General features: G+C 39.6%; 1 protein-coding gene across 1 annotated transcript in view; it reads right to left on the bottom strand.

Moving 5' to 3' along the window:
• Positions 1-1,603: 1,603 nt before the first annotated feature.
• The window catches only part of LOC126334722 (glutamate receptor ionotropic, delta-2-like), a 78,228-nt gene continuing 54,758 nt past the window's right edge, over positions 1,604-25,073 (bottom strand). The window contains exons 7-9 of the mRNA XM_049997297.1: positions 10,961-11,238; positions 3,090-3,284; positions 1,604-1,682 (exon numbers count right to left, since the gene is read on the bottom strand). Coding sequence (XP_049853254.1) covers positions 1,604-1,682; positions 3,090-3,284; positions 10,961-11,238 — 552 coding nt within the window. The remainder of the gene's footprint in view (positions 1,683-3,089; positions 3,285-10,960; positions 11,239-25,073) is intronic.

Genomic DNA, 25,073 nt, shown 5'->3' with positions numbered 1-25,073 from the left:
TTTTGCTGCCGGCGTGGCATCATTTGGCAAAATCTCGCTCTTTTTCTCATGTAGTATAGTAATTATTGCGTGTGATTTTCTCTTGTTGATTGAGCAGTGATTTGTGAAGGTTGGACCGTTTAAGCAAGCTTTTTGTGCCATTTGAGAGCTACCACAATCATTCATTGAGATAGCCTCTTGTATCTGTATCTGAGGGTTTTATTTAATGTAGCTGTAAGTTTTATGTACAGGGGTTGGGCAAAAATATAGAAACAACCCGAAAAGTACTAGTCTGAACATCAGTGCAGCTGCTGGACATGCCTGCAAGTTGCGCTGTTGTATTTGACCACGAGCACTACTTGTCCAATGTCCTCCATAAATTGCAAGGGTCATTCGAGATCAGAAGAGTGCTCTATGTAGTTGTGAGTGCACTATGTGGAGGCTAAGTGAATTCGAAAGCGCGGACATTATTGGTGCTCGTATGGTGGGGGCTTCCAGAACCAAGTTAGTGAAAGTGTTTGGTGTTTCATGAGGCACCGTGTCGGAGATTCATACCGCAAATAGCGAAAGCGGGATTTACTTGATGGTGACAGGCGGTCATTCAAAAAGATTGAGCCGTGGCGGCTGGCGCTAGTGTGTTATACTTGCATCGCTGATATCGATATTCGGCGGTCTCGCTTTCTTTGACTGCTCCCCCCCGCGGATTTTCCGGGTGAACGTGTGACGAGGGAGTCTCCGGTCGGCGTTCATCGAACCAACTTGTGTTCAAAACAAGCCTGCGTCCCTAACCGTGGTGCAAGGGCATCGCCGTCCTTGTGTTTTTATCGCGTCGGATGTACGGTGCCGATCACTGGGCGCCGTGACGTGCAAAATCGTGGTGGGTTCGTCGTCTCATGCTGAACAGCTTCCCAGCTCGTAATTTGCAAGCTCCAAGTTATTCTATGTTATTGTGGCATGGGTAGTTGCCGCAGACGGTTCTGAACGTGGTTCCACAGTGGATATTTTAAGGAGGCTGATGTTCCTCATTTCGTTTCTCATCGTTTGTGGAGTGTGTGTTTTAAGTGGTTTTAAGTGGTTTTAGGACATATTGACCGCTTGGGGAATGGTTGCCGTTGTGTACGCGCCCGGCAGCCGTAGAGTTAATGGTTTAATCATTTGTCACAGCAGGATTTGATATGTTTATTTAATGTAGAAAGTGCCGTAAGGCAACTGCAAGTGATCTCTAAGTTTCCTGCTAATTTACAGGGTAGACTGGTACTGTTAGAGCATTGCTCCATAAGAATTTGGGGGCATGCTCATTATATATTCCAGTGCAATCTGTTTGTGCTGCAGGCCATTCGTTAAGCTGGCGTCGGTGCAATCAAGGATTCTTGTCAGGACCGCGCATTGTTAGGCCGATCGGAGTGCTTGTGAGGCTGTGCACAAGCCGTGGGGAGTGAACGCCGGTATTGCCTGCCGGCCGTAGCGTTATTGCTTCCAAACACTGCTGTGGGCCGTAACGCTGTTCTCTAAAGTTACGTGTGGCCACTTTGATAATATTAGCGTTTCTGTAAGTTATTTTACTGGATATTACTAGCCATTCTTATTCAAATGACTTGTGTATCTTTAATGAATGTGAAACTTGTTATTTTTCCTGTGTGCCTGTTGTGCGACCTTGGTTGGCCCACTTTGCATTTTTGGTATAAGCATCTTTCACTGTGGACCTGTATGCGGGCAGTTCAGTTTTATTAAACTTTAATGTCTTTGTTTTTGAAATGAAGTTGTGATTTGTAACTTTTGGTTGGAAGGGTATAGTGTGACTAGCCTTTTGAGTATGTTTAAACAAGAACGATTGTTTATGATTGATTACTCACCGCGCCTACTATCTATGTTTTTGGTTACGGATGCAAAACATGATTCTTATTCGTGTTTATGTAATTCAATTGAAGTCAAAATTTGTATATTGCATCAGTAAGAGGCCAAATGTCCGAATTGAAGTTTATAATAAAGTCGGTTTTGAGTCAAATTGAAATTGTTAAACAATTACAAGCTTGTCCATCACCAGTGGTCCCTGGCTTCCTATTTTCTATAAATAACTGTGGTGAGATTGTAATTTTGATTTTCTGAAGAATTGAGTTGTACCATGGTCCAAAGATTATGACAATAATCAAAAGAATGACAGTTGCAAAGATCATTGAAGAACTGAATGTTGCTGTCGCGAACCCTGTCAGCACCGAAACAAAATGAAAGGAGCGTCATAAACATGGAGTTTCAGGACGAGATGGAATTTCAAAACTACTCATTGGTGATGTAAATCTCTGTAAGAGCAAAGTGTTGTACCGAAGCCATAAAACCTGGGCTATGGTTCAATAGAAGAAAGTCATTTGGTCGGACGATTCTTATTTCACATTGCCTCCAACTTCTAATTCTGCGTCTCAAGAGTGAAACCTGGAGGAGGTTGGGTGATGATTTGGGCAAGGACTCTTTTAAGGCAGCTCACGTCGTTCAGGACTGGTTTTGTGAGTACAGGGATGAATTGCTGCATCTCACTTGGCCTCCACACCACTAGATGTCAATATTATTGAGCCTTTGTCGACCCCTTTGCAGAGAAGGATGCGTGATGGCTGTCTGTCTTTATCATCGTTGCCTGATCCTGCCAGAATTTAGCAGGAAAAGTGGCATAAGATTCCATTGAAAACCATATAATGCCTAAATTTTTCCACTCTGAGACGACTGGAAATTTTTCAGATACCAACGGTTTTCGTACACCAATTTAGACATGGTAACAATTTAGACATGGTAATGTGTTGTGCATTTGGTGTTTCCATATTTTTGTCCCCCCCCCCCCCCTCCCCCCCCCCCCGCCACCTGTATGTACGTTTCTAATCTCCACCATGTGTTCGTAGTGCCGTTTAACAGCTTTATCATCACGGGGATTATACTAGTACTCAAGGGTATTCGCATCTGGAAATACGAGGTGAAGCTTATGTTTGGATGATATTCAGGACAGAAAGCTGTGTGGCAAGTCCCCATTTGAGTAAGAGCAGACAGCAACAGAAGGACATCTGTCAGATCCTGGCGCTACCAATTGGTCGTCAGATGAAGACCGGAGGAGCGCCACGGACACGTACCTGCGTGTCGAGAGGACCTCGCAGAGCAAGAGGAGAGGCGCCACGAGCAGCGCGGCGATGAGCAGCAGGAAAGCTGGCGCCAGTGTGTCGAGGCGCGCGCTGGCGAACTGCCCGTCCACCAGGCAAGATGGCCGCCGCGAGTGCCACTTGGTGCGCCAGTAGGCCACGTGGCCCGTCTCCCACAGCTTGCGCAGTCTGCAAGTCAGTCACTAATTCTGCTGCAGATTGAACTCTGGTGCCAAGCAATTTAAATAACAGTAGCACTTAGTCTAATCTGATAGTGACCATAACGTATAAATGACAAAATAAACTGCTAAATAAGAGAAATGGAAAGTATTTTGACGATGTACATAATCTGCAAAGTTAGTTGTTACAGAAAGTTACTACCCCCTTAACAATTAATGCTCATCTGGAAAAGTTTTGCATCACCTCGTTTCTGAGAGTTCCAGAACCTGTACAGACAATTGGAATAGAGACCAGCATAAAAATCATTTCCGCCCTTTTTATTGCTCGTGAAAACTACACATTGCATGTTGTACCACCATACAGCGAGACTTTCACAATTGGTGGTCCAGATTGTCGTACACATTGGTACTTCTAATAGCCAGTAGCACGTCCTTGTGCACTGATGCATGCCTATATTCCTCGTAACATACTATCCACAAGTTCATAAGGCACTGCTGGTCCACATTATCCCACTCCTCAACGGTGATTCGGCGTAAATCCCTCAGAGTGTTTAGTGGGTCACGTCGTCCATAGGCAGTCCATTCCAATCCATCCCAGGCATGTTCGATAGGGTTCATGTCTGGAGAACATGCTGGCCACTCCAGTCGAGCGATGTTGTTATGCTGAAGGACGTCTTTGGCAAGATGTGCACGATGGGGGCACAAATTTTCGTCTATGAATATGAAAGCCTCACCAATATGCTGCCAATATGGTTATACTATCGGTCGGAGGATAGCATTCACGTGTCGTACAGCATTTACGGCGCCTTCCACGACCACCAGCGGCGTACGTCGACTCCACGTAATGCCACCCCAAAACAGCAGGAAGCCTCCACCTTGCTGCACTCGTTGGACAGTGTGTCTAAGGCGCTCAGACTGACTGGGTGGGCCCCAAACACGTCTCCGATGATTGTCTGGTTGAAGGCACATGCGACACTCATCGGTCAAAAAACGTGTGCCAGTGCTGAGCGGTTCATACGCCATGTTGTTCAGCCCATCTATACCGTGGTGCATGCTGTCGTGATTGCAAAGATGGACCTCGCCATGGACGTCGGAAGGGAAATTGTGCATCATGCAGCCTATTGCGAACAGTTTGGGTCGTAACACGACGTCCTGTGGCTGCACGAGAAACGTTATTCAGCATGGTGGCGTTGCTGTCTGGGTTCTTCCAAGCCTTAATCCGTAGGTAGCGGTCATCAACTGCAGTAGTAGCCCTTGGGCGCCCTGAGCGAGGCATGTCATCGACAGTTCCTGTCTCCCTGTGTCTCCCCCATGTCCGAACAACATCGTTTGGTTCACCACGAGATGCCTGGACACTTCCCTTGTTGCGGTATTGACCGTCTAGGCATGGTTGAACTACAGACATCACGAGCCGTGTACCTCCTCCCTTGGGGAATGACTGGAACTGATCGGCTGTCGAACCCCTTCCTTCCAATAGGAGCTGCTCGTGCATGGTTGTTTACATATTTGGACGGGTTTAGTTACATCTCTGAATAGTCAAAGGGACTGTGTCTGTGATACGATATACAATATCCATAGTCAATGTCTATCTTTAGGAGTTCTGGGAACTTGGGTGCTCCAAAACATTTTTTTGATGTGTGCATTTCATATCTCGTCAAATTCGCTGGAATGAGTTAATAGTGAAACACGAAACATTTAATTTGCTTTGCAATTCTAAACTTCAAAAACAAATTCCGGTTGCAAAATTGTTAACACCAGTAAAATAAATAACAACTCAAAAACCCCTGTCAGAGAAAAACGCACCTTAAAATATAAATATGCCAAGAGAATTTCTGAAACAACTTCTGAGTTCAAATTACTTGTATTTGAAAGTACAAAACGTATAAATTAAGCGACCACATAAAAATGTGAATTACATAAAAACTGAATTAGTTCCCAGAAAGAACCATTATCTGATACGTTTTTGCCACAAATATTGTACTTTTCTGTTTGTGTAAGGATGGCAAAATGTAAACACATAACTGATAAAGTTGGTATTCCCAATTGTTTGACGCTTCGTCTCAACAAGGCAGAAGCTGTTTGGATGTGTTAATGAACAAACGTGGTTGCCACTCTATGTGTCTAAATATTGGGCAATGATACCATGGATTATGCAGTGTATGACCACACTGTGCAAAAGTTATCTGTGAATAAATTAATGGATATGTCTGATAACGTTTTATGGTCAGTGTTTTTATTTAAAGTCAGTAGAGGTTATTAAACATTGCCTATACAGAATAGGGGACGACTCTGGAAAATCTCATAATGTGGTTTCAAAATGGGTATTGAGAAGCTCGACAAAACACGAGATAAATTATGTTTCATTTGAACCCTATGGTTTTTCTAGTAACTTCTGAGCTTATTATCCAATCCTCACGTTTAATCTGACTTCATGTTCAGACTCTTGTCAAGAATGCCAAAGGCTATTTCAATGTGAAGGTTATCGTCATGTTTCAGATATAGAAAATTCTTATCATCTATTGTAGATCTAATGGTGGCTAGGTGGGCTCAGGACAACAGTATGGGAAGGAGAGTAAGTTCAGATCCCTCCAGAAGATCTGCACAACCAGGAGACAATCGGTTAGTTCGATTTGATCTGCTAACAGGCAGATCACAACAGCTGATATTCGTGTCACCACGAACTGTCGGAGACAGATTACTTGAAGGTGGGTTGAGATCTCGAGCTATCATGCTTCATTTACCACTGACACCATACCACAGAAAAGAGAGACCTGTATGGTGTAAGGCCAGAGTCAGCTGGGACACAGACTGATATTCTGTGGGTTTGAATCTTAATTCTGTTGTAGCGTTCAGATTGACTCCATTGTGTCCATGGATGACCTTGTGAGAGTCCACAAGGAGCTTTGAATTCCTTAACTATCCAGCTCCTGGAAACATGGTGTACATTAAATGTGAAGAAAGAATTAGTTTGGTAATTGTTTATGGACAAAATGCTTTTCCTTGAGTGCCAAGAGTTATATACTCTGCGTGTCATAACTTTCGCAACCAGGCATCCAAATTACATATTCCAGTAGGGTAACGCGTGACCCTCACTGCAGTTCACAGTAAAAACACCACGGGGAATGTAATAATACTTGATTGACCTGCCCCTTCCCCTGACATACACCTGTAGGTCATGCCTGGTATCCTCTGGGAAAACGTATACTTTCGAAACAGCAGTCTGACATACATGTCAAGCAATTTCTCCAGCTGACAGCTGAAGGATGTTTACTTTCATATCCAAGTGAATACAAGAGTGCATTTGCGCCACATGGGCCACACTCATACAGATGTTGATAGTGGATATCACTACAGAATGTAACGAATGTAATGAATGATTTCTGTCAAGGATATAACGAATTTCATATAACCAGTTACACTGCTATCAGTACTATTTTTTTTTATTTGAACTGTAGGCCTATTTGAGCTATACAGCCATTATCAGGTTGTCTGTAATAGAACATCTTATAAATTTTGGTACGTTTGTTGTATGACATGTGAGTTACTTATTGATAATACGATTTTACATACGTTTTTAACTTCTTACTTTCATGAAATATCGTTGATTCTGTTCCTGTCTGTTTGTTTCCTACATTTGAGTAGTAATCAGTTGTGCATTCCTGTATGTTCTGACACTTCATTAATAATGTTAAAATTAAATTTTATGACAGCAATTGTGTCAGATGATCAGAGATGTTGTATAGTTATGTCGGCTTGTTGACAGTTCTGTCAGTGATGTCATTGGTTATGTTGAATGTATATCTGTGTTCGTTAAATACTTTCTCTGTTTGTATTATGATTTATCCAAGTTCTTTGTGGATAATGTCAATAAAGTTTTCAATGTAGTGTTTATATTGTAGGTCAGTTTCTTTGTTGAGTATTGAATGTGGATACTTACGCTTCATATACTACTGATAACTCGGTTCCCTACAACATATTCACTATCGGTCTTCGGGCGTTATGAGTTAAATATTGACAGAATTATCCAATAAACGTGTTGTTAGTTGCTCATTTTTATGTGCTGAAGAATGTTGGATGGGTTGGTGTCAGCCTAACATGCTCTCAACTTCCAGTGGCGAAGTTTCTACCTGTCTGTCCTACATAGAATTTTTCACAGTCTTTGAAGCGAATTTAAATATACCTCATTTGGAGTATATAAATGGTTTCCAGTGGCCTGACTCTATTTCAGCTTTTATATTATGCCAAGTGTGGTAAGCTAAAGGTATGATGGTGTTTTTCAGCAAAACATTCATTTTGTTTGTAGTATGTGGTAGATACATATATATGTAATTTTCTGTTTTCTTGGGGTATTTCTGATGACTGTTATATTGAGCCACATATTGCAGGGTTTTAATTTTTTTGTATAGACTCCAGTTTTAGATGCAAGTTAATCATTCTGCTGACCATGGTGTGCAAGCACACATATTTGTGTGTTGTTGGGTGGCAGATATTTGCATTGATAATGTTATCAGTTGCTATAGGCTTTCGAATTTACAAGTGCTGTTACTATTACCTATGGCCAAATCGAGGAAGTTAATTGATTTTCTTGTTTCTCGTTGTATTGTAAATTTCATTTTGAGATACAGAGTGTTGAGTGTTGTGTATATGTGTTCCATATGCTTCTTGTTTCCAACCATAAGCATTATTGTGTTGTCATCATATATGTAGCAATACATTATTTTATTTTCTGGTTCTAGTGAATTTTTCTTCTAATGTGCTTAAGAAAAAAATCTGCTATGTGCCAGCAATGCTACATTCCATTGCTACTTCATCACTGAATGCGAAGTAGTTTTGGTTTCGGACTAAATGCAGAAGCTGCAGGATTCAATCCAGTTTTTTTGTTAATGAGATATGCAGGACTTTTTACACTACCCACAAGTGGATGGACTGGAAGTGAAGGTTTATGTACTTTTGGGTGTCCATCTACTCTGGATATCTTTGGGTTCATTACAATACATGTTTCTTTTAGTGTTCAGAAATAAGTATAGTGGAGTACTTTATAATTTTCTTGGATTGAGCAGCATATTTGTTTGCTGGATCCCTTTATATATGTATTATGTTGTTTATCATGAAGAACTGATTAAGTTTTTCAGTGTACTAATTTTTTTGTAGTATGACTGGACTATTTCCCTTATCTGGCTTTATAGCTATTTCATTACTGGATGTTTTCTTGTGGTTGATTTGGCGTAACATTCTATGATTATTTTTCTTTTTCTTAATACTATATAGAATTTTGTTGATTCTCTTTCCATCATATTTACTGCTTTAACTGTTATCTGTTTTTGTTGTTTGACTGGTAGTTTAGTTCTCTCTATAGCTGTCTCAGTTGTTGCCATAAGTTTAATTAATTTGTTTTTGTAAATTTAGGTTCTACATTATACTTTAATCATGTGTCTAGCAGATCTTGTTTTTGTTTAGGAAATATATCAGACAGAATTAATGCACTACTGAAAAATGCCAACATATGTTTCTCTTACCAAACACTATGTAATATAAAAACAAAAATATTCATGCAGCTTAAAATCGCTAATACACTCACACCCACGTATGTATAAAATTCGCTGCAGACTGTGGAAATTTCAACATATGACAAAGAGGTACAAACTTCGCTACTAGATATCTGGAGCATGTTACACTAATTGCAAACAACTCATCCTCCTTTTTGCACCACATTAAAATGAACAGCACATGAAAGATCGACTGAAAAATGTTATGGATACCTTATACATGACATAAAAAGGACCAATAGTGATTATGGTGGAGGAAATGAAGATACATTTACAGAGAAGAGATTATCCACAATTAATCCTCAAGGAAAAAAAGACTGGTATAAAATAAAAACACTCCATAGGAAACTTCATTCACATAATGCCCAAGTTCCTGTATAAATCATAATACATCTATCCACAAAATTTAAGTAACACAACACCACAGATATACATTCAGGAGAACCAGCACTGTCAATAATCAGATGTAATGTTCAACATCGCTGATCATCTGATATTATTGGTGTCACGAAATTTCAACTGCACTTTATGTTTGCTATTATTAATGAAATATCGAAACCTACTGGAACACACAAATGATTACTACCAGAATAACAAAGAAATGACACAGTCAGTAAACAAATAGATATCAAAAGAATGAACGATATTGCATGGAAGCCAGGACATTAACGCATATGTAAAATCATATTATCCATAAGTAACTCACATACCATACAACAAATGTACCAAAATTTACAAATGTTCTATTACAGATAACCTGATGATGGCTGTATAGCTGAAATAGGCATTTAGTTCAAATAAAAGAATAATACTCGTAGCAGCGTAACTACTTACAACTGATGCTTCACGGTGTATGACAGTGTATGATGGTGTGAGAAGTAAATACAATTGCCAGCGGCCAGCATGCATTAGGATAGTCTAGGTCAGGGATTCCCAACCTTTTCAGCTGGCGGACCCCTTCTTTATTCGAAAAGCCATGGCGGACCACTGTTCAGTCAAAAGCACAGCAACTTTAAATATCAGAGCGAGACCCATGGGAACTGAAAGCTTCTTAATGCAGGTGCCGTGTTCCCAATGACCCCCCCCCCCACCTGAAGTATCAATAGTCTTTGGTTTAGAGATGAATGAAAACAACTTGAAATTAGATATCCAATTTGATTCCCACTGTATCCACACTGACTAGTGGATTTACTCCCTATGTTCAACACACTATAGCCTGATTAGAATTACTTGGTAATTGAAATTTCTCACGACAGAGCTGTATTCTTCCAAGAGCAATCAACGTCTAAACTGTTCAATGTTGATGACAAGCTGCCAAGCTGCCTCTTACGGTATGTTCACTTCCACTATTTGGCTACTGTTGTGTAAGGAGCATGCATATTTCGCAAGAGTCGTGTGTGTGTGTGTGTGCGTGCGTGTGTGTGTGTGTGTGTGTGTGTGTGTGTGTGTGTGTGTTTGTGTGTGTGTGTGTGTGATTTTTCGTGAAAACCGAAGAAAAATGTTCAAATTTATGTAAAGTCTTCCTTTGGTCGTCCTCCCTCCTCATTCATTTCAACTGGAAACTTCTCCTGTTGTGAAGGCGATGGAGAAACTGCACCCTTCTTCAATGATCCTGACTTCAGCCACCGATCCATGTTAGAGATAATAAACTGGTCAAAAATCGACTTATGAAATAGGTAGTGCACTGACTAAGCAAGTTTAACATTTAAGGATGCCTGGGGCGGCATACGTGCCAGCGAGTGCTGTGATTGGTTGACAGAGCTCGCTCCGCGCATGTGTAGAAGGTTTCAGCGCATCTAGAGCTGTGAGACGGCGCACAAATGACCCTCGTATTGTTGCTGAACAGTCGGTCAGAGAAGCCGCATTCTCAGGCACTAAACTGTGTATACGTTCTCACTTAGGAACCGCAAAGACTGCTTGGGAATACGAGCTGAAGTAAAAGTACACATTTTTTTCACACGACAAAAATAGTGATGAATTTGATTTTCACATTTTTATTCAATAATTTTACACATTATTTTACACGATTTGGTGAAAGGTGACCGCGGACCTCCTAGAAAGAGCCGGGGGACCCCTAAGGGGTCCGCGGACCACACGTTGGGAAGCCCTGGTCTAGGTGTAATACTGATGATAACATTACCCGACCGTGACCATCTCCTTGAGGGGCGACTTCTTCTGCACGGGCGTGTAGGTCATGACAGGCGGCAGCAGCGGTGTGACCACCAGCGAGCACTTGTCCTCGGGGCTGAAGATGCGCTCGATCAGCGGGTACATGTTCACCTCCTCCGTGTGGAAGGCGAACGGCTCGGTGGCCATCTTGTGCACGCCCACCTCCAGCGGGAAGTAGTTGGGCTGCTTGGCTCCCGGGGGAAACACCTTGGTGGCGAACAGCGCGCGGTCCACCGGGTCCTCACTTTTCTGCACCCATATTGCGGCGTTTCTCCACCAGTCTCACTGAGAGTCAAGTCTGTTACTCAAACATTAATGATTTGAAACAAAACATTGCAATGTGTATGGATTCAGCTGTTTGCAATCTTACTCACAAACGTGTTTTTGGCTCAAGTATTTTCAATTTACAAGTTGTATAGGAATGCTCTTCGGTTCAGAGAGATTTTTTTTCTGAAATACTAACTTTCCGCCATTAGCAAGATTATTAACTGCGGAACACCAGCTCAGTTGAAGAAGAAACGCTAAACGATCTAGCTTGATGACACAGAATGGTTAAGACACTAGACTCGCCGTTCTGAGCAGTGCAGTTCAGACCATCATGTGGCCATGCCATATTAGGAGTTGTTTTGGTTGCCTAAATCAAGTGCCACTGTATTTCCTTTGGAAAAGCCAGTCAGTCTCCATCCTTGTATGTAGCTTTGGTGGCCGAGCGGTTCTAGGCGCTACAGCCTGCAACCGCGCCACTGCTACGGTCGCAGGTTCGAATCCTGCCTCACGCATGGATGTGTGTGATGTCCTTAGGTTAGTTCGGTTTTAGTAGTTCTAAGTTCAAGGGGACTGATGACCTCAGCAGTTAAGTCCCATAGTGCTCAGAGCCGTTGAACCTTGTCTGTACTTAGCTTTAAACAATGTTTAATACTAAGAACTAGACGGAATATAAAGTATAACTATACCACATTGTACGCTCCGCACCAATACATCACTGCTGGCGTTACCACTCTGATTAATTGGCTTCAGATGTAATAATTAGAGGACACATAACTTAATTTCTTTCCTCCTTGAACCCACTAGGAATACCGTTACGAAGGGACTATTTGTCGTATAAGAATTTAGAAAGACTCATTCTTATCAAAATCTATCCTAATATCCATGAACCAACACCCATCGAACAAGGGGAATTCAAACCTAAGAGAAGCTGTACAGACCAATTACTAAGCTTAACCCAACACACAACAGCTGTGTTCTAACAATGACTTAAATCATAAGTGTCGTTTGCTGGTGTGTTGCTGCCTATGACACAGCACGAAAACAAGGACTCCTGTAGAAACTCACAGGTGTTATACACTTCCAAACCATAATTAGACTCATAAACTACATGTTATCGAAGAGATACTTCCAAGTCGTCACGACAGTTGATTGAGCACACAGAAAAAACGGTATAACGGTCTACTTCAGGATGCAATTTTGGCATGATTTCTGTTCGAATTTTATAGCCCCTACATGGGATCTTTCTGTAACAGAGTCTAAGAAGAGGATGTAGATTTTACCACTCAACAGAGCAGTCTTGAAGCATGTGAACAGATACTCTCTGCAGCTCTGACTACTACGCACAAATACTTCGACAAGTATTTTAAACATAGGTGCACAACAGCAACGGTTTCACGTAATGAAATTATAAACAGCCGACCAGTTGCAATGGATAAAGAAATTCTTTCCCTAGGTTTCGACAAATATAAATTTGTAAATTTGTCCTCTTCAGAAGGTAACAATTTTGCATTAGTAAGGAATAATGTACCATCGTCGTTTTTACTATTGTCGGCATAGAGCCATGTGTCAAAAATAAAATATATCCCTAGAATTAGGGTTTGTCACGTTAATATAAAATAGCTCATGGATCTTGCAGAACTCACAACCGAGATCCATGAGCTATTTTATATTACTTCAACAAGTGTAGATTAACACCGAGTCTAACAAAGAGCGAAGTTAGCTGTTTCATGTTAATAACCAAAACTAAATGTCAGTTTAATGTTCAAGTCCTCCACCACCAAGACTTTCCAAGGGCTTTTTTTTAAATTACTCTGCGTAGTCTATTGTTCTAAAAGAAACATTTAGAACACAGCACAGCAAAGATAAGATCATGGAATAACATCATGCAGTATCAGAGTGTTATCTAGTGGGACGCAAAGAGTTACAACAGAAGTATGTTTTTTCTTAGGACTTGCCTATTCTGCTGACGAACACTATACTCCATTGTGGACGTTTGAGCAAAGTCAATGTTTATCTATGGGCAGCAATGAGGACATTGACAGTTTCCATGAGACGTACTCCTCTTCACTAGTTACCACCTCCAAGCCGAGTTGCGCCGTCAAATCTTCGATGACAGAGTGCCCTTATCAAAGAATATGCCAAAATAATTAAAATTCCCCAGCTCCCAATCCACCCTGATACGTCTGAACTTAGAATGAGCCGATTAAATGCAGACAGTCGCTTAACGTATTGGTAGAATGGCTGGATTTCAACATGAGCAGAAAGGTGCAATAGCAGTTTCCACGAGGAATATCAGACCCTTGTAAGACCTGGTACAAGACCAGAGGACATGGAATTACTGCGACGGTCTTGGAAGACTATTAACAGGATGCATACAGGCTATGTGTAGAAAAACTCCACCAAGGAGAGAAGGTATCATCTACTCACTGTGATTGTGGATGTGCAGATCAGACCATCAAACACATTCCAACAATCTGTAGCAGATGACCATACCACTGAAAACTAGACGATTTCTATGAAGTGACGGAGAAAGCCCATGAATGGATTAAATACTTTGATATTAATTTGTAGATTTGGTGTTTTAGATCAATTGATTTTGCAAAATTACACAATTTAGCTACGGTAGTTCGTACTTTAGTTACAGTGCCATACGCTACATAAATAAATAATGCATGAGATTTCGTGCTCTTAAAGTAATCCTTCCTTGTGACAAGTTTCACCATGCTCGATTGTCTTACTGCCAGAAGACAAGTATATTATTATATTTAAATTACATCCGAATTTCTAGATCATAAAGGTTTACACGACAGATTAAACGCCCTGTTTGCACCTTTTCTCCTTTATCTTTCGCTGATGCGTCAAAACTTAGGCGTTTGTCGTGATATAGTGCTAAATTTCGAACGTTAACGTATTCGTGAAATAATAAATCTACGAAACAAGAAAATGTTGATGTCAGTTTAGCAACATTTTCTGAATAAATTGATATTCGTTAACTTTTTTTAATATTTAGGACATCCTGTTTTTAAAAGACTTAAAATAATAAACTGTTCATTCATCTAAATAGATAAGTAATCCCCATATGGCATCCAGTGTAATTTTTTAGTTGCGTCTCCAATTTCTTGGTTAGCGACATAGGTTACAGCTACATGACACTCGAGTGTAAAATTATTCCACTCTTTTCTAGATTATTCAAACTGGTTGTAAGTTTTTTTCTGTCTCTTTATAGATTATTTAGAAGAGTGGCAATCAGCATCAAGTGTAAATTACCACACAACCCGTTTTGTTATATCTGTTGGTACTATGTTGGCTCTAAACAAGTTAGACATCACGTATTAAGCATAAAGGTTTGTGTTGTATATAAACCTCACTGCCAGTTGGAGATCTCCATATTTCCTGGGCTCCTCTATTGTCATGTGAAAGTTGTAGGTCTACAATGGAAGGATGGCTTCGTGGACAAAAAAGAGTATCTCTTTTACAATCTCCAGAATTTAGAGGGGGCCCACAAACCATCATGATAATTGCTGTTATTGTATTGTGGACATATAAATTTACGAAACTACAAAATTCATCTATTGCTCCACTGCCGCACAGTGAGAAATTTGCCGTTCCAGTGTTACCAAGTCATTTAACACATGAAGAGGAACCAGATACTAACAGTGATTCCGATTTCAGTGGCTGTGGCGAAGATTCAGCACTGGAACCAAATCTCCCCAGACAGGAAGGTTTGGATGAGTTAATGGACGATAAATTTGCTAGGTTAAAAGATGAAATTATTGTAGGAAGGTTTGAATGAGTTAATGAGGAATAAATTTACGAGATCCAAAGATGAATTATTGTATGCCATTTGACAGAATAGAATGTACTCTGTTATTCTTGCAGGATATTCAAATAGGGGAAAAGATATAATAAATTTGCTTGCTTCTATGAAAATATTTCAGTTCTACCCTAAAATGCACTTGGATGCACAATATCCGTCAGAATGTACTATTTGTTTTTATATATAAACAGAACTAGCGAGACGTGAGTAATGAACACGGTGAACGTTCTCAGCAACGTACTGAATCCATTGAAAAAATATTCCAAAGAAGGTGGCATACAGCTATGACTGTATCTGGCGCTTGGTGGGTGAAACGAAGGCAACACCACACAGACGAAGAAGCTGTTCTAAAGTTCATTTTTAATTAAATTCTCTCCAAACTAAAGAATATACTTCAGGAATGTTTCTTGTGTATTACAAGAACTGCTACGCCCGGAAATATTACTTTCTATGTATTATTTTGTTTGCAATAAACAGTAGTTCCTTGTGTTAGGCTAGTTTCAGTCAAATTGAATACTTTGAAATTACACATAAAATATTGAAATCTGAGGAAAAAGAAAAAAGTAGTTTAATATCCTTTAGCAGCATGGCAAAACCATGTACAAACAATAAGATAAACAATAACTTGGGTTAAATTTTGCTACACAGTGATAATTTGTCCTGTATCATTAGCTATAAATTGATTTGTGCTTTCTACAAATTTCACCAGTGGTATTATCATTTAGAGATTCGTCCTCCTTGATTTAATAGCATATATACGTGATTAAATGTATGTTTTAGGACCTTTCGAAAACTTGTCAATGTCGTGGCACCAGTATCTCTTCAGGAAATTGTTTTCCTCTGATTTTAGTGTATGTACTTAAGGGAATAGTTTAGTATTCTCTCCTTTTCCGATTCATTGTTCAGATTGATATAAGGAAGCTTTCGGAAGTTTATTATGGGCACATAAACGTATCTCATACGAAGTGGAATTATGTTCTGTACATTATATACTGAAGATCCAAAGAAACTGGTACACCTGCCTAATATCGTGTCGGGCCCATGCGAGCAGGCAAAAGTGCCGCAGCACGACATGGCATGGACTTGACTAATGTCTGAAGTAGTTCTGGAGGGGAGAGGGAAGTGACACCATGAAAATTGTGGAGGGGGGGGAGAAGAATACGAGGGGGTGGAAGTCTCTTCTGAACAGCACGTTGCAAGGCATCCCAGGTATCCTCAATAATGTTCATGCCTGTGGAGTTTTGTGGCTAGAGGAAGTGTTTAAACTGTTCCTGGAGCCGGTCTGTAGCAATTACGGACGTGTGGGGTTTCGCACCGTCCTTCTGGAATTGGCCATGTCCGTCGGCCCCATTCTCAACGAACAGCTACAGCTGCGAAATAAAAACTTTTTCGACTGTATAAAGCCATTGCTTGATCTTCGATTCAGGTTTCCTCATACAGTTTACCGAAATGTTGTTTTCTTGTTACATCTTTGCCGTTTTCTTGTATGTAATAATCGACGTTTTTCTTTACTTTACAAAATGTATGTCTGCTTAAAGTAGATAAATATATAACTTCATCCTATAATTATTAGTGCTTACGTTATGCCTGAATCAGATGCATCACAATTTCATGTGTCTAATTTTGAATGTACAGTAGCCTAGTTGTTTCTGCGGCTACTAGATGGCGCTCGTAGCAACACCATGTTTACTTGCCCACACTTTCTAACGTGGACACCTCAGTCTTGTAGCAACCCTTGTTCACTCAAGTACGAGCAGCGCTTAGCAGCTCGTCATCTTATTTACAACCATTGATGACGTCGCCTTTCCAGCTTAGATTTTTTTTAAATGTGGCTTGTAAGACTGCATCTCTTTCCAATCAGTACAAACTTTAATTTTATTAACGTATTATATACGTAATTTGTTTTAGAACAGTTAGTTTAATTCTGAAGACGACGTTCATAGTAGCGTCGAAACCTGGTCAATTTTGACTTAATATTTGTGACCGAGGGCTTATTTCTTCTAATGTCATTTCAACATCTTCTCTCGAATTATCTATCCCAACTGAGACAGTACCTGCAGGGGTTGATGTGTTTAGTGACAGTTTCTTTCTAGATTTTCTGAAAATTTTTATACCTAGCAATACATCAGGACACGTGTCTACCACTCACTCCTAAACATTTCTCAAATTCTTCTGCACTCTTCCTGGACCTTTATCTTTAAACGGATTGCAACAGTATAATTTTGTGGATGAGGGGAGAAATATGCTTAGTTCTGAGATGTTAATATGAGCGGACGATCTGGTTGTGTGACCGTCAGAAAAAGGATATTTGTCAACTTGGATGTGACGAATTTATATATATATATATATTATGACTTTTGAACACTATTACGGTAAATATATTGTTTGTACTCTATCAAAATCTCTCATTGGCTAACTATGTGCCTATCAGTAGTTAGTGCCTCTAGTAGTTAGAATCTTTCATTTAGTTGGCAGTATTGGCGCTCGCTGTGTTGCAGTAGTTCGAGTAATGAAGATTTTTGTTATCCATGAAGGGTATGGGTTAATGTTCGTCAGGGCTATACTTCTGTAGGGATTATTGAAAGTCAGGTTGCGTTGCGCTAAAATATTGTGTGTCAGTTTAGTGATGAACAGGATAAGTAAAGAGAAAACTGTCTGAGTACGTTCAGTTTTACTCAGCTGTTTCAGTATCAAATAACCCAAGTTTACCAGCATAGTCATTCTTATTTTTCGAAGGGGACGTTTCATTTTTATTGATTTGTTTACATATATTGGGTCTCATTCTTTCGCAGTGTCTCTAAGAATTCCGAAAACTAATGAATTTAATTATGCACGTAAGTTGAACAGTAGCTGTACATATGTTAATCCAAACTTCGTTTCATGTGCTTTTGCTGACAAACGAAGCCGCGTAGCGTGGTATAACACGATTTCATTATATGTAAATTAGAGGAGACTGCGGTAATTTCAGATGTTCAAACCAATTGACTGAGTTCTGTAGGTTCCATATATTGATATTTAGAAATTATATGAATCACAAAGTAGAGATTACTGGTTCTGACATTATAATTAACTTGTTAACTGGAATATGGGCGATCAATTGCTCTTGATGAACCGAGATATGTGGTACTGTACTATATAATTAGCATATCGAACTTGCATGTTACTTATCAGCCTGGAATCCATTTCTTACAGAGTACTACCAAGTGCTGTTTCATAGCACAAATAGAGTGCAGTTAGAGTAAACAATCCACACACATCAAAGAACCTAGTAATGTTTAGTTTACACAAAAGTCTGTCTGACTGGCTGTTTACTGGAAGAAATTTTGACCACTTTTTGAGAATTATATTGACTACTATTACCTACTGTTCTGAAAGAAAAGTTTCATATTTGAGCATATTTCAAACTTTTATGGAAATATTAACCAGAAGGCTTACCGCTGAAGTAGACGCTCAAATACCAGGACGCCAGCTTGGCTTCAAGGAGGGAACAAGAGCCCTACATGCAGTGAGCTGCTTATCACAGCAAGCTCAAGACGTACTATGACATCCAGGGAAAAAAATATTTTGTAGTCTTTATAGACTATAGCAAAACATTTTACACCATTAACAGAAAAACATGCACCCGAAAACTCAGTCTACTGAAAGGTGATACACACCTGGGAAGGAAAGTACTTTCAGACATCCTGGGGTACAGCCACATCCAGATATTTGATGATATCTCCGTATGTGACAATTTAACACAAATGCAGTACTACAAAGAAACACAATGAGTCCGACACTATTCAACATCATGACAAGAGACATCACGAAGATCATCACAGACAGCTCAGCGACACTCATACATCATCCACATGACATGGTAATAGGTTCAGAAGACAAAGCAGTCCTTTTAGGTGCCAAACAGACTTACGTCATGGACTGTGGAAAATGAGTTACAAATAAACCAAAGCAAAACCAAACACATGTTTTTCTGAGGTGGTAAACCCACTTCAAAAGAAACGCTGGACCTTTAAAACAAGCCATTAGAAATAGTGCCAAAACACTAAAACCTCGGAGACACTCTGCAAACAACACTTGCACCATTTAATACCCATGCGAAAGAAAGAGCAACAGCAGCAATAAAAACAATTTACAGCATCCGACATCCTCAAAAACTATCAATAAAAACGGCAACGAAAATATTTAAAATAGTTATAGCACCAATAACGACTAGTCGTATCCACATAATCTTAAAAAACCGAACGTCTGTGTCCTAATAACACTAGAGAAAATCAAGTCCCTCTACCTAAATGGAATCCTGGACGTTGGGAAGAGAGCAGCTTCAAGTCTGGTTTACATCTTAATGTAAGATAGCTTCTTCATAGAAGACAGCAGAATACAAAGTACACGCCAGACACTCATAGAAACACACGACTGTACGGGGGACGACTTCTACTCAACGGACGCCATAATAACAGAAGAGTGGAAACAGACAAGCTACGAACCCTGACACGTGGTAACACGGTACTCAACACATGGATTCCGCCCAAAGTTCTGCCTAAACAAGAGATTCCACTAGTCGAGTGAAGACTGCGTATGCGAACTGTGCGGTCAACACTCTGGAAGATACCATGGAAAAAACTACAGAGACAGAACAACGTCAATAATAAAACTACCGCTAGAGTGACGTATAGGGATTTGCATTTATATTTGCTTGTATTTGCGCACTGCGCGCATTTCATTAATAATAAAAATAGCTGCTTTGCGTGATTTAGACGAAATAAGTGTTTATCCCTGATGAAACTGGCGTCCCATCTCGATATTTACCGTGTTTATAGTGGCATACTGAGTCAGTGCAAGATGTTTACAAAAATTGAAGGTGGGGTATTTTGAGATATTAAAGGTCAAATGTAAGGCCAGTGACCATGAGTTGTGTTCTTAGAAAACCATTATGTTGCATGTAAATGTAAAGCTCTGCTCATTAGAGTTTCTATGATATAAGTTTCATTGCATTATCTGGATTAGTACCAGAATTATAGACATTTATATTGAGACAGATGCATGTAAATTTCACACAATTTCCAAACACTGCTAACTTTATTCACAGTTCTCAGTTACCTCTACAAATAGGTAGTTTTACACCTCTCATATGGATCGCGAAATGAACCACACTTCAAAGATATATAAGTCTGTCAGGTTGGTTGCTGCGTTGAATTGACATGGAATTACCCTACAGTAAAATCTGTCAAACTTTCTGTAATAGTCCATTGTCAATTTGTGTCCTGCGCTGTAATTAAATTGAAACATAACTCACCATACAGGTAAACACGTCTTTTACAGGAAGACATGCTAGCGTACATAGACGCACGACACACTGATACGTGATCTATTATCTAGCCTTTGGCATGTAACCAGAATACTTGTTTTTGAACTTTCACATTAAAGTACACTGTGTTAGTAGGAATAAAGAATCTTTGTTCTGAAATGACATGTGAAGTATATTTTTTAGTGAGAATGAAAACTGTGTTTTTGTTTTGTGAAATTAGTAGTATTTATTATGTTTTTGGATTGTATATAATCTGAGTGAGTACATAAACATATTTATTTTGGAGTCCGATTTGTGTATAAACTTTCTTAAAATACTAGTGATCATTCCGGTCCTGAAGAATTTTTTCAATTTATGATACTTGCAGTGTTAAAAAAAATGAATAGTTTTTGTGTTGATCGCAAGGGTTAACATTCTCACGTGTGTCCTCATCACTGTCAGGGTGAACAACAACAAAAGAGACAATCGCTCTATCGCGATATGATGTATCAGATGCAGCGCGATTTTTCTTTCCTACACTGGAGTAATAAAAGACATCTGTTTCATCTAAATTTCATGAAATTATTGCTTTCAGTGATTAACTTGGCTTTATTTAGATCAGCAGAGTGCTTTTTTGCTACTTACTTAACATATAGTCATGGCTAATTTTATTTCCTTTTTATTTCATATCAGCAGCCAGTGTTACGCCTTATATAATTCTAACCATAGGTGGATGAATGTCAGGATGATTGGAAGTATATGTGCGATCATAGATTCAGAACAGGTTTCTTGGTCTTCAGTGTAGATGTGTGGGAATGTCCACTTAATTCAGTTTTAAAGGCTGGCTTTTTCCTTTGTGTTCCACTCTTTCTGAAATGCACATCTCGTGGCTGGTTAGGTAGACCGAGACGCAACCTGTGAAAATTTCCACCAAGGTCTTGTTCAAATTTTGTATTACATCAAGAGACTAAATGAAGGTGTGCCGAAATATCAAGAGAATGGAGAAGCTTAGAGAAGAGAAAGGGAACGGAGGTTACTGAGTGCTCTCAGCTTCATGCTGATATGTTGAGATGGAGACACAGTAACCACTTTTGTCAGATTAAAGCATCATATAAACTCCAGGGTGGCGAACGAGATAAAAGGTCAGGCCCCGTGGCACATGTGAGAAGCCACGAAACGAGCCACAGGTTTGATGTGTTGACCAGGGATCTACAAGGGACAGCCAAATCAAAATGAGACAGATTGAAAAAAGTGAACTGCTTCTTATTTCAAACCTTATTACTATAAATGTTAATACATTTATCCCACTGTAAGACAAGAAGGTCACTGACTCCGTGGGAAAATGTTTGTAATTGCCAACAGAGCCAGGCGAATGTCTTTCTTCAGAGCACCGAAAATATGGAAATCGCATAGGAAGCGATCGGGACTGTATGGAGGATGTTTAAGAGCTACCCATCGAAACTTCTGCAGAGTTGTCGAAATATTTTGCTAACAAAATACCCACGTACATGTTGTCAAGATTATTTCGAGTATGCTGTAAAGTTTCCCTGGACGGCCTGTACACATCCTACATAGAGACCCGATCCTTCACCATACTATCTACTTATTTTTCGATCCCTGAAGAAAGACATTCCTGGGTGTCGATTTGTTTTGGACACAATCACTTGGGTACAACCACGGTTCCATAGACAAACACATACATTCCTACATAAAGGCACTCACCGCCTTGTCTTTTCGTGGGATAAATTTGTTAACAGTTATGCGATTACTATTGAAGTAATAAAAAGTTTACTTACATTTTTCCATTTTCTCGTTTTTATTTGACTACGTCTTATACAAATATATGCGCCTGATGGTCTCTCATGGGTACTTTTTAGGCTCTGCATTAAGAAATAATCGGCACCAAGTGATGTTTTATAGCTCTATAGTTTATCAAAATTAATGTAGAACACTTTTTAAACAAATTCCGATGTTTTGGACAATTTAGAATTCATTGACGTTCGTAAACAGATGTCACAAAAAAGTGATGTGTACGTTTACCTGATACGCTTCCAGTAAATCAGTTACCATTTAATCACATAACACACATGTAAAGGATACAACATATTTACCATATGCTGTGTGTATGACATAATGACTGAGATACTAGACCTGTTTAATTCTGCACATCATGTACATTATCTTGAAAATATTTTAATTTTTAGAATTTTTTTCCTAACTATAATTTTGTTTCTCTATGTTTTAGTTCAAAATGCAGTAAAGTTTACAGCTAGTAGACAGACATAGATACTTGCAAGTTAAAGAGAAAAAAAGTGCAAAGCTTTATAAATATAGGAAAATATGTCACAAAATTATGAAAATACAACTTAAGGGAAACTAAATGGCTCTAAGCACTATGGGACCTAACATCTGAGGTCTTCAGTTCCCCAGACTTGGAAATACTAAAACCTAACTGCCGGCTGGAGTGGCCGAGTGGTTCTAGGCGCTACAGTCTGGAACGGCGCGACCGCAACGGTCGGAGGTTCGAATCCTGCCTCGGGCATGGATGTGTGTGATGTCCTTAGGTTAGTTAGGTTTAAGTAGTTCTAAGTTCTAGGAGACTGATGACCTCAGAAATTGAGTCCCATAGTGCTCAGAGCCATTTGAACCTAACTAATATAAAGACAACACACACATCCATGCCCAAGGCAGGATTCGAACCTGCGACCGCAGCAGCAGCGCGGTTCCGGACTGAAGCGCGTAGAACCGCTCGGCCAGAGCGACCGGATAAGGGAAACTGTGAATGAAGGCACGGGTCATATTAAATTGTGCCTGGGAACATTCTCAAAACATAGTCTTCATCCTGTTATATTGGTTCATCTTCAAGCTTCCTCTTCGCATTACTTCTATCATTTTTTGGTTCTCTAATGAATGTATATTAATTATATTTATGTCGATATACTTAAGCAAAAACAACTATTAAATTTTTGTTTGTGCCATGAAGTTAATCGGGAGATAACAACATTTTACATAAATGAATATATAATTGCTTAAAAGAACTTAGATCAGCCTAGAGGTAGAGTTCTACACTCAATTCATTGTAACATGTGAAATTTGGGGGACGGGAGTTGTGTTGTGATATAATTTCATAATCTATTATCAATTATCAAAGCACCCCCTTTGCTAAAGGAAGTGCACAAATGCAAAAAATGCAGTGGTGTAGATTGCCTGGAAATAACTGAGCAACAAAGTAGTAGGAAAAGATTAGAATCCAGCATAAACAGTAAGAATGTTAATATTAAAAATTTAAATCATCAGAAGGTGAGCTATGTGAGAGTCATTTCCTGAAGAACTGTTTCAAAGCTTCTTCCCAGTATTGTGGACAGCTTTGTAAACCATGAATTTTCTTTTATTAAATTCCTTGATGTGTGACACTGTCAGTATTTATTGCACACAAAAAAATACGTACACCCACAAAAATCTATAGCACTTAGGCAACAAACTTTCAATTGGACATAAACAAAATGCCACACCACAGCCAAGTAAACAGGAGCAAATATGACAATCCAGAGATGCTACAAACTGGCAGTGGTACCAACATATACAATATATTCGAAAAATAATCGCTGAGAGCTTGAAGCACAAGTTCTGCAGTCAACGATTGTCGCTCTGTTATTTAGGAAAGCCCATCCACCACGGCAAGATCGTACTACATCGCATGAGAAAAATCTGTTTTTAATTGTCCTGAGGCATACAAAGAGAAATGGAATCACTTACTAATTGTCATGAGGTCGTTTCCTGCCACAAGTTGAAATCGAGAAACAGCATGATCAACACACATCGGAGTGACTCGCGGGTGACGTTCGGAATGCTTTGAACGATGCGTGCTTTCAGTTCAGCACGTTAAGAATCAAACAACACTGATGGTTTGTCATAATAGAAACGTGCATAACTTCTCGAATGCTGGTACTTCGTAACTGTCCGTCTACATTATGAAAGAATAACCATCATAAATCTGAAGATGCGTCTATACTGAAGTGAAACTGTTATCTGCGAAGAAAGCTTCTTAATACAGCTATGCGGCTTTTAGAAACACTTCATTATTCTTGACTATTGTAATTATTATAATTTTTATGATGTTCAGTAATGTTATTGAGCTCTGAATATTTTTTACAGTTATTCACGACGTCTCTGAGCTTTGGCGGCCGTCCTCAGAAAGTTGTTCGAATTTTGCCATCATTTTTTCCAGATCCTTTGCAAGCCTCGGAGCAATGCCTTGTTTCATAGCCTTGAAAGTCCAGAAACTCGGCAGGGTTATTGGCGGAGACTCACCTTTCTTGTAAAATAGCTTTACCAGCAGCGTGCGGTCTTCAATGGGGACATGAGGATCTCGGAGACAAATTGACGAACATACGTGTCCCAAAGGACAATGACATCCACTGGTCAAATTTGTTTTTTTTTCTACGACGATTTCCCCGGCGCCAAGAATATTCTGTTCAAACTTGACTTTATTCTGAGCAGTGGTCCTCTTTCGACTGCCTTTTGAAACTGGAACTTTAATTACGGACACCTTATACCCTGCTGGCCATTAAAATTGCTACACCAAGAAGATGACGTGCTACCTACAGGAATAAGGTGCTGTGATATGCAAATGATTAGCTTTTCAGAGCACTCACACAAGGAAGGCGCCGGTGTCGACACCTACAACGTGCTGACATGAGGAAAGTTTCCAACCGA

Source organism: Schistocerca gregaria, chromosome 1 (assembly GCF_023897955.1).
Source record: "Schistocerca gregaria isolate iqSchGreg1 chromosome 1, iqSchGreg1.2, whole genome shotgun sequence".
In the NCBI taxonomy this organism is placed as follows: domain Eukaryota; kingdom Metazoa; phylum Arthropoda; class Insecta; order Orthoptera; family Acrididae; genus Schistocerca; species Schistocerca gregaria.
Note: the sequence above shows the minus strand (reverse complement) of the source record. Positions and strands in the feature narration are given on the sequence as shown.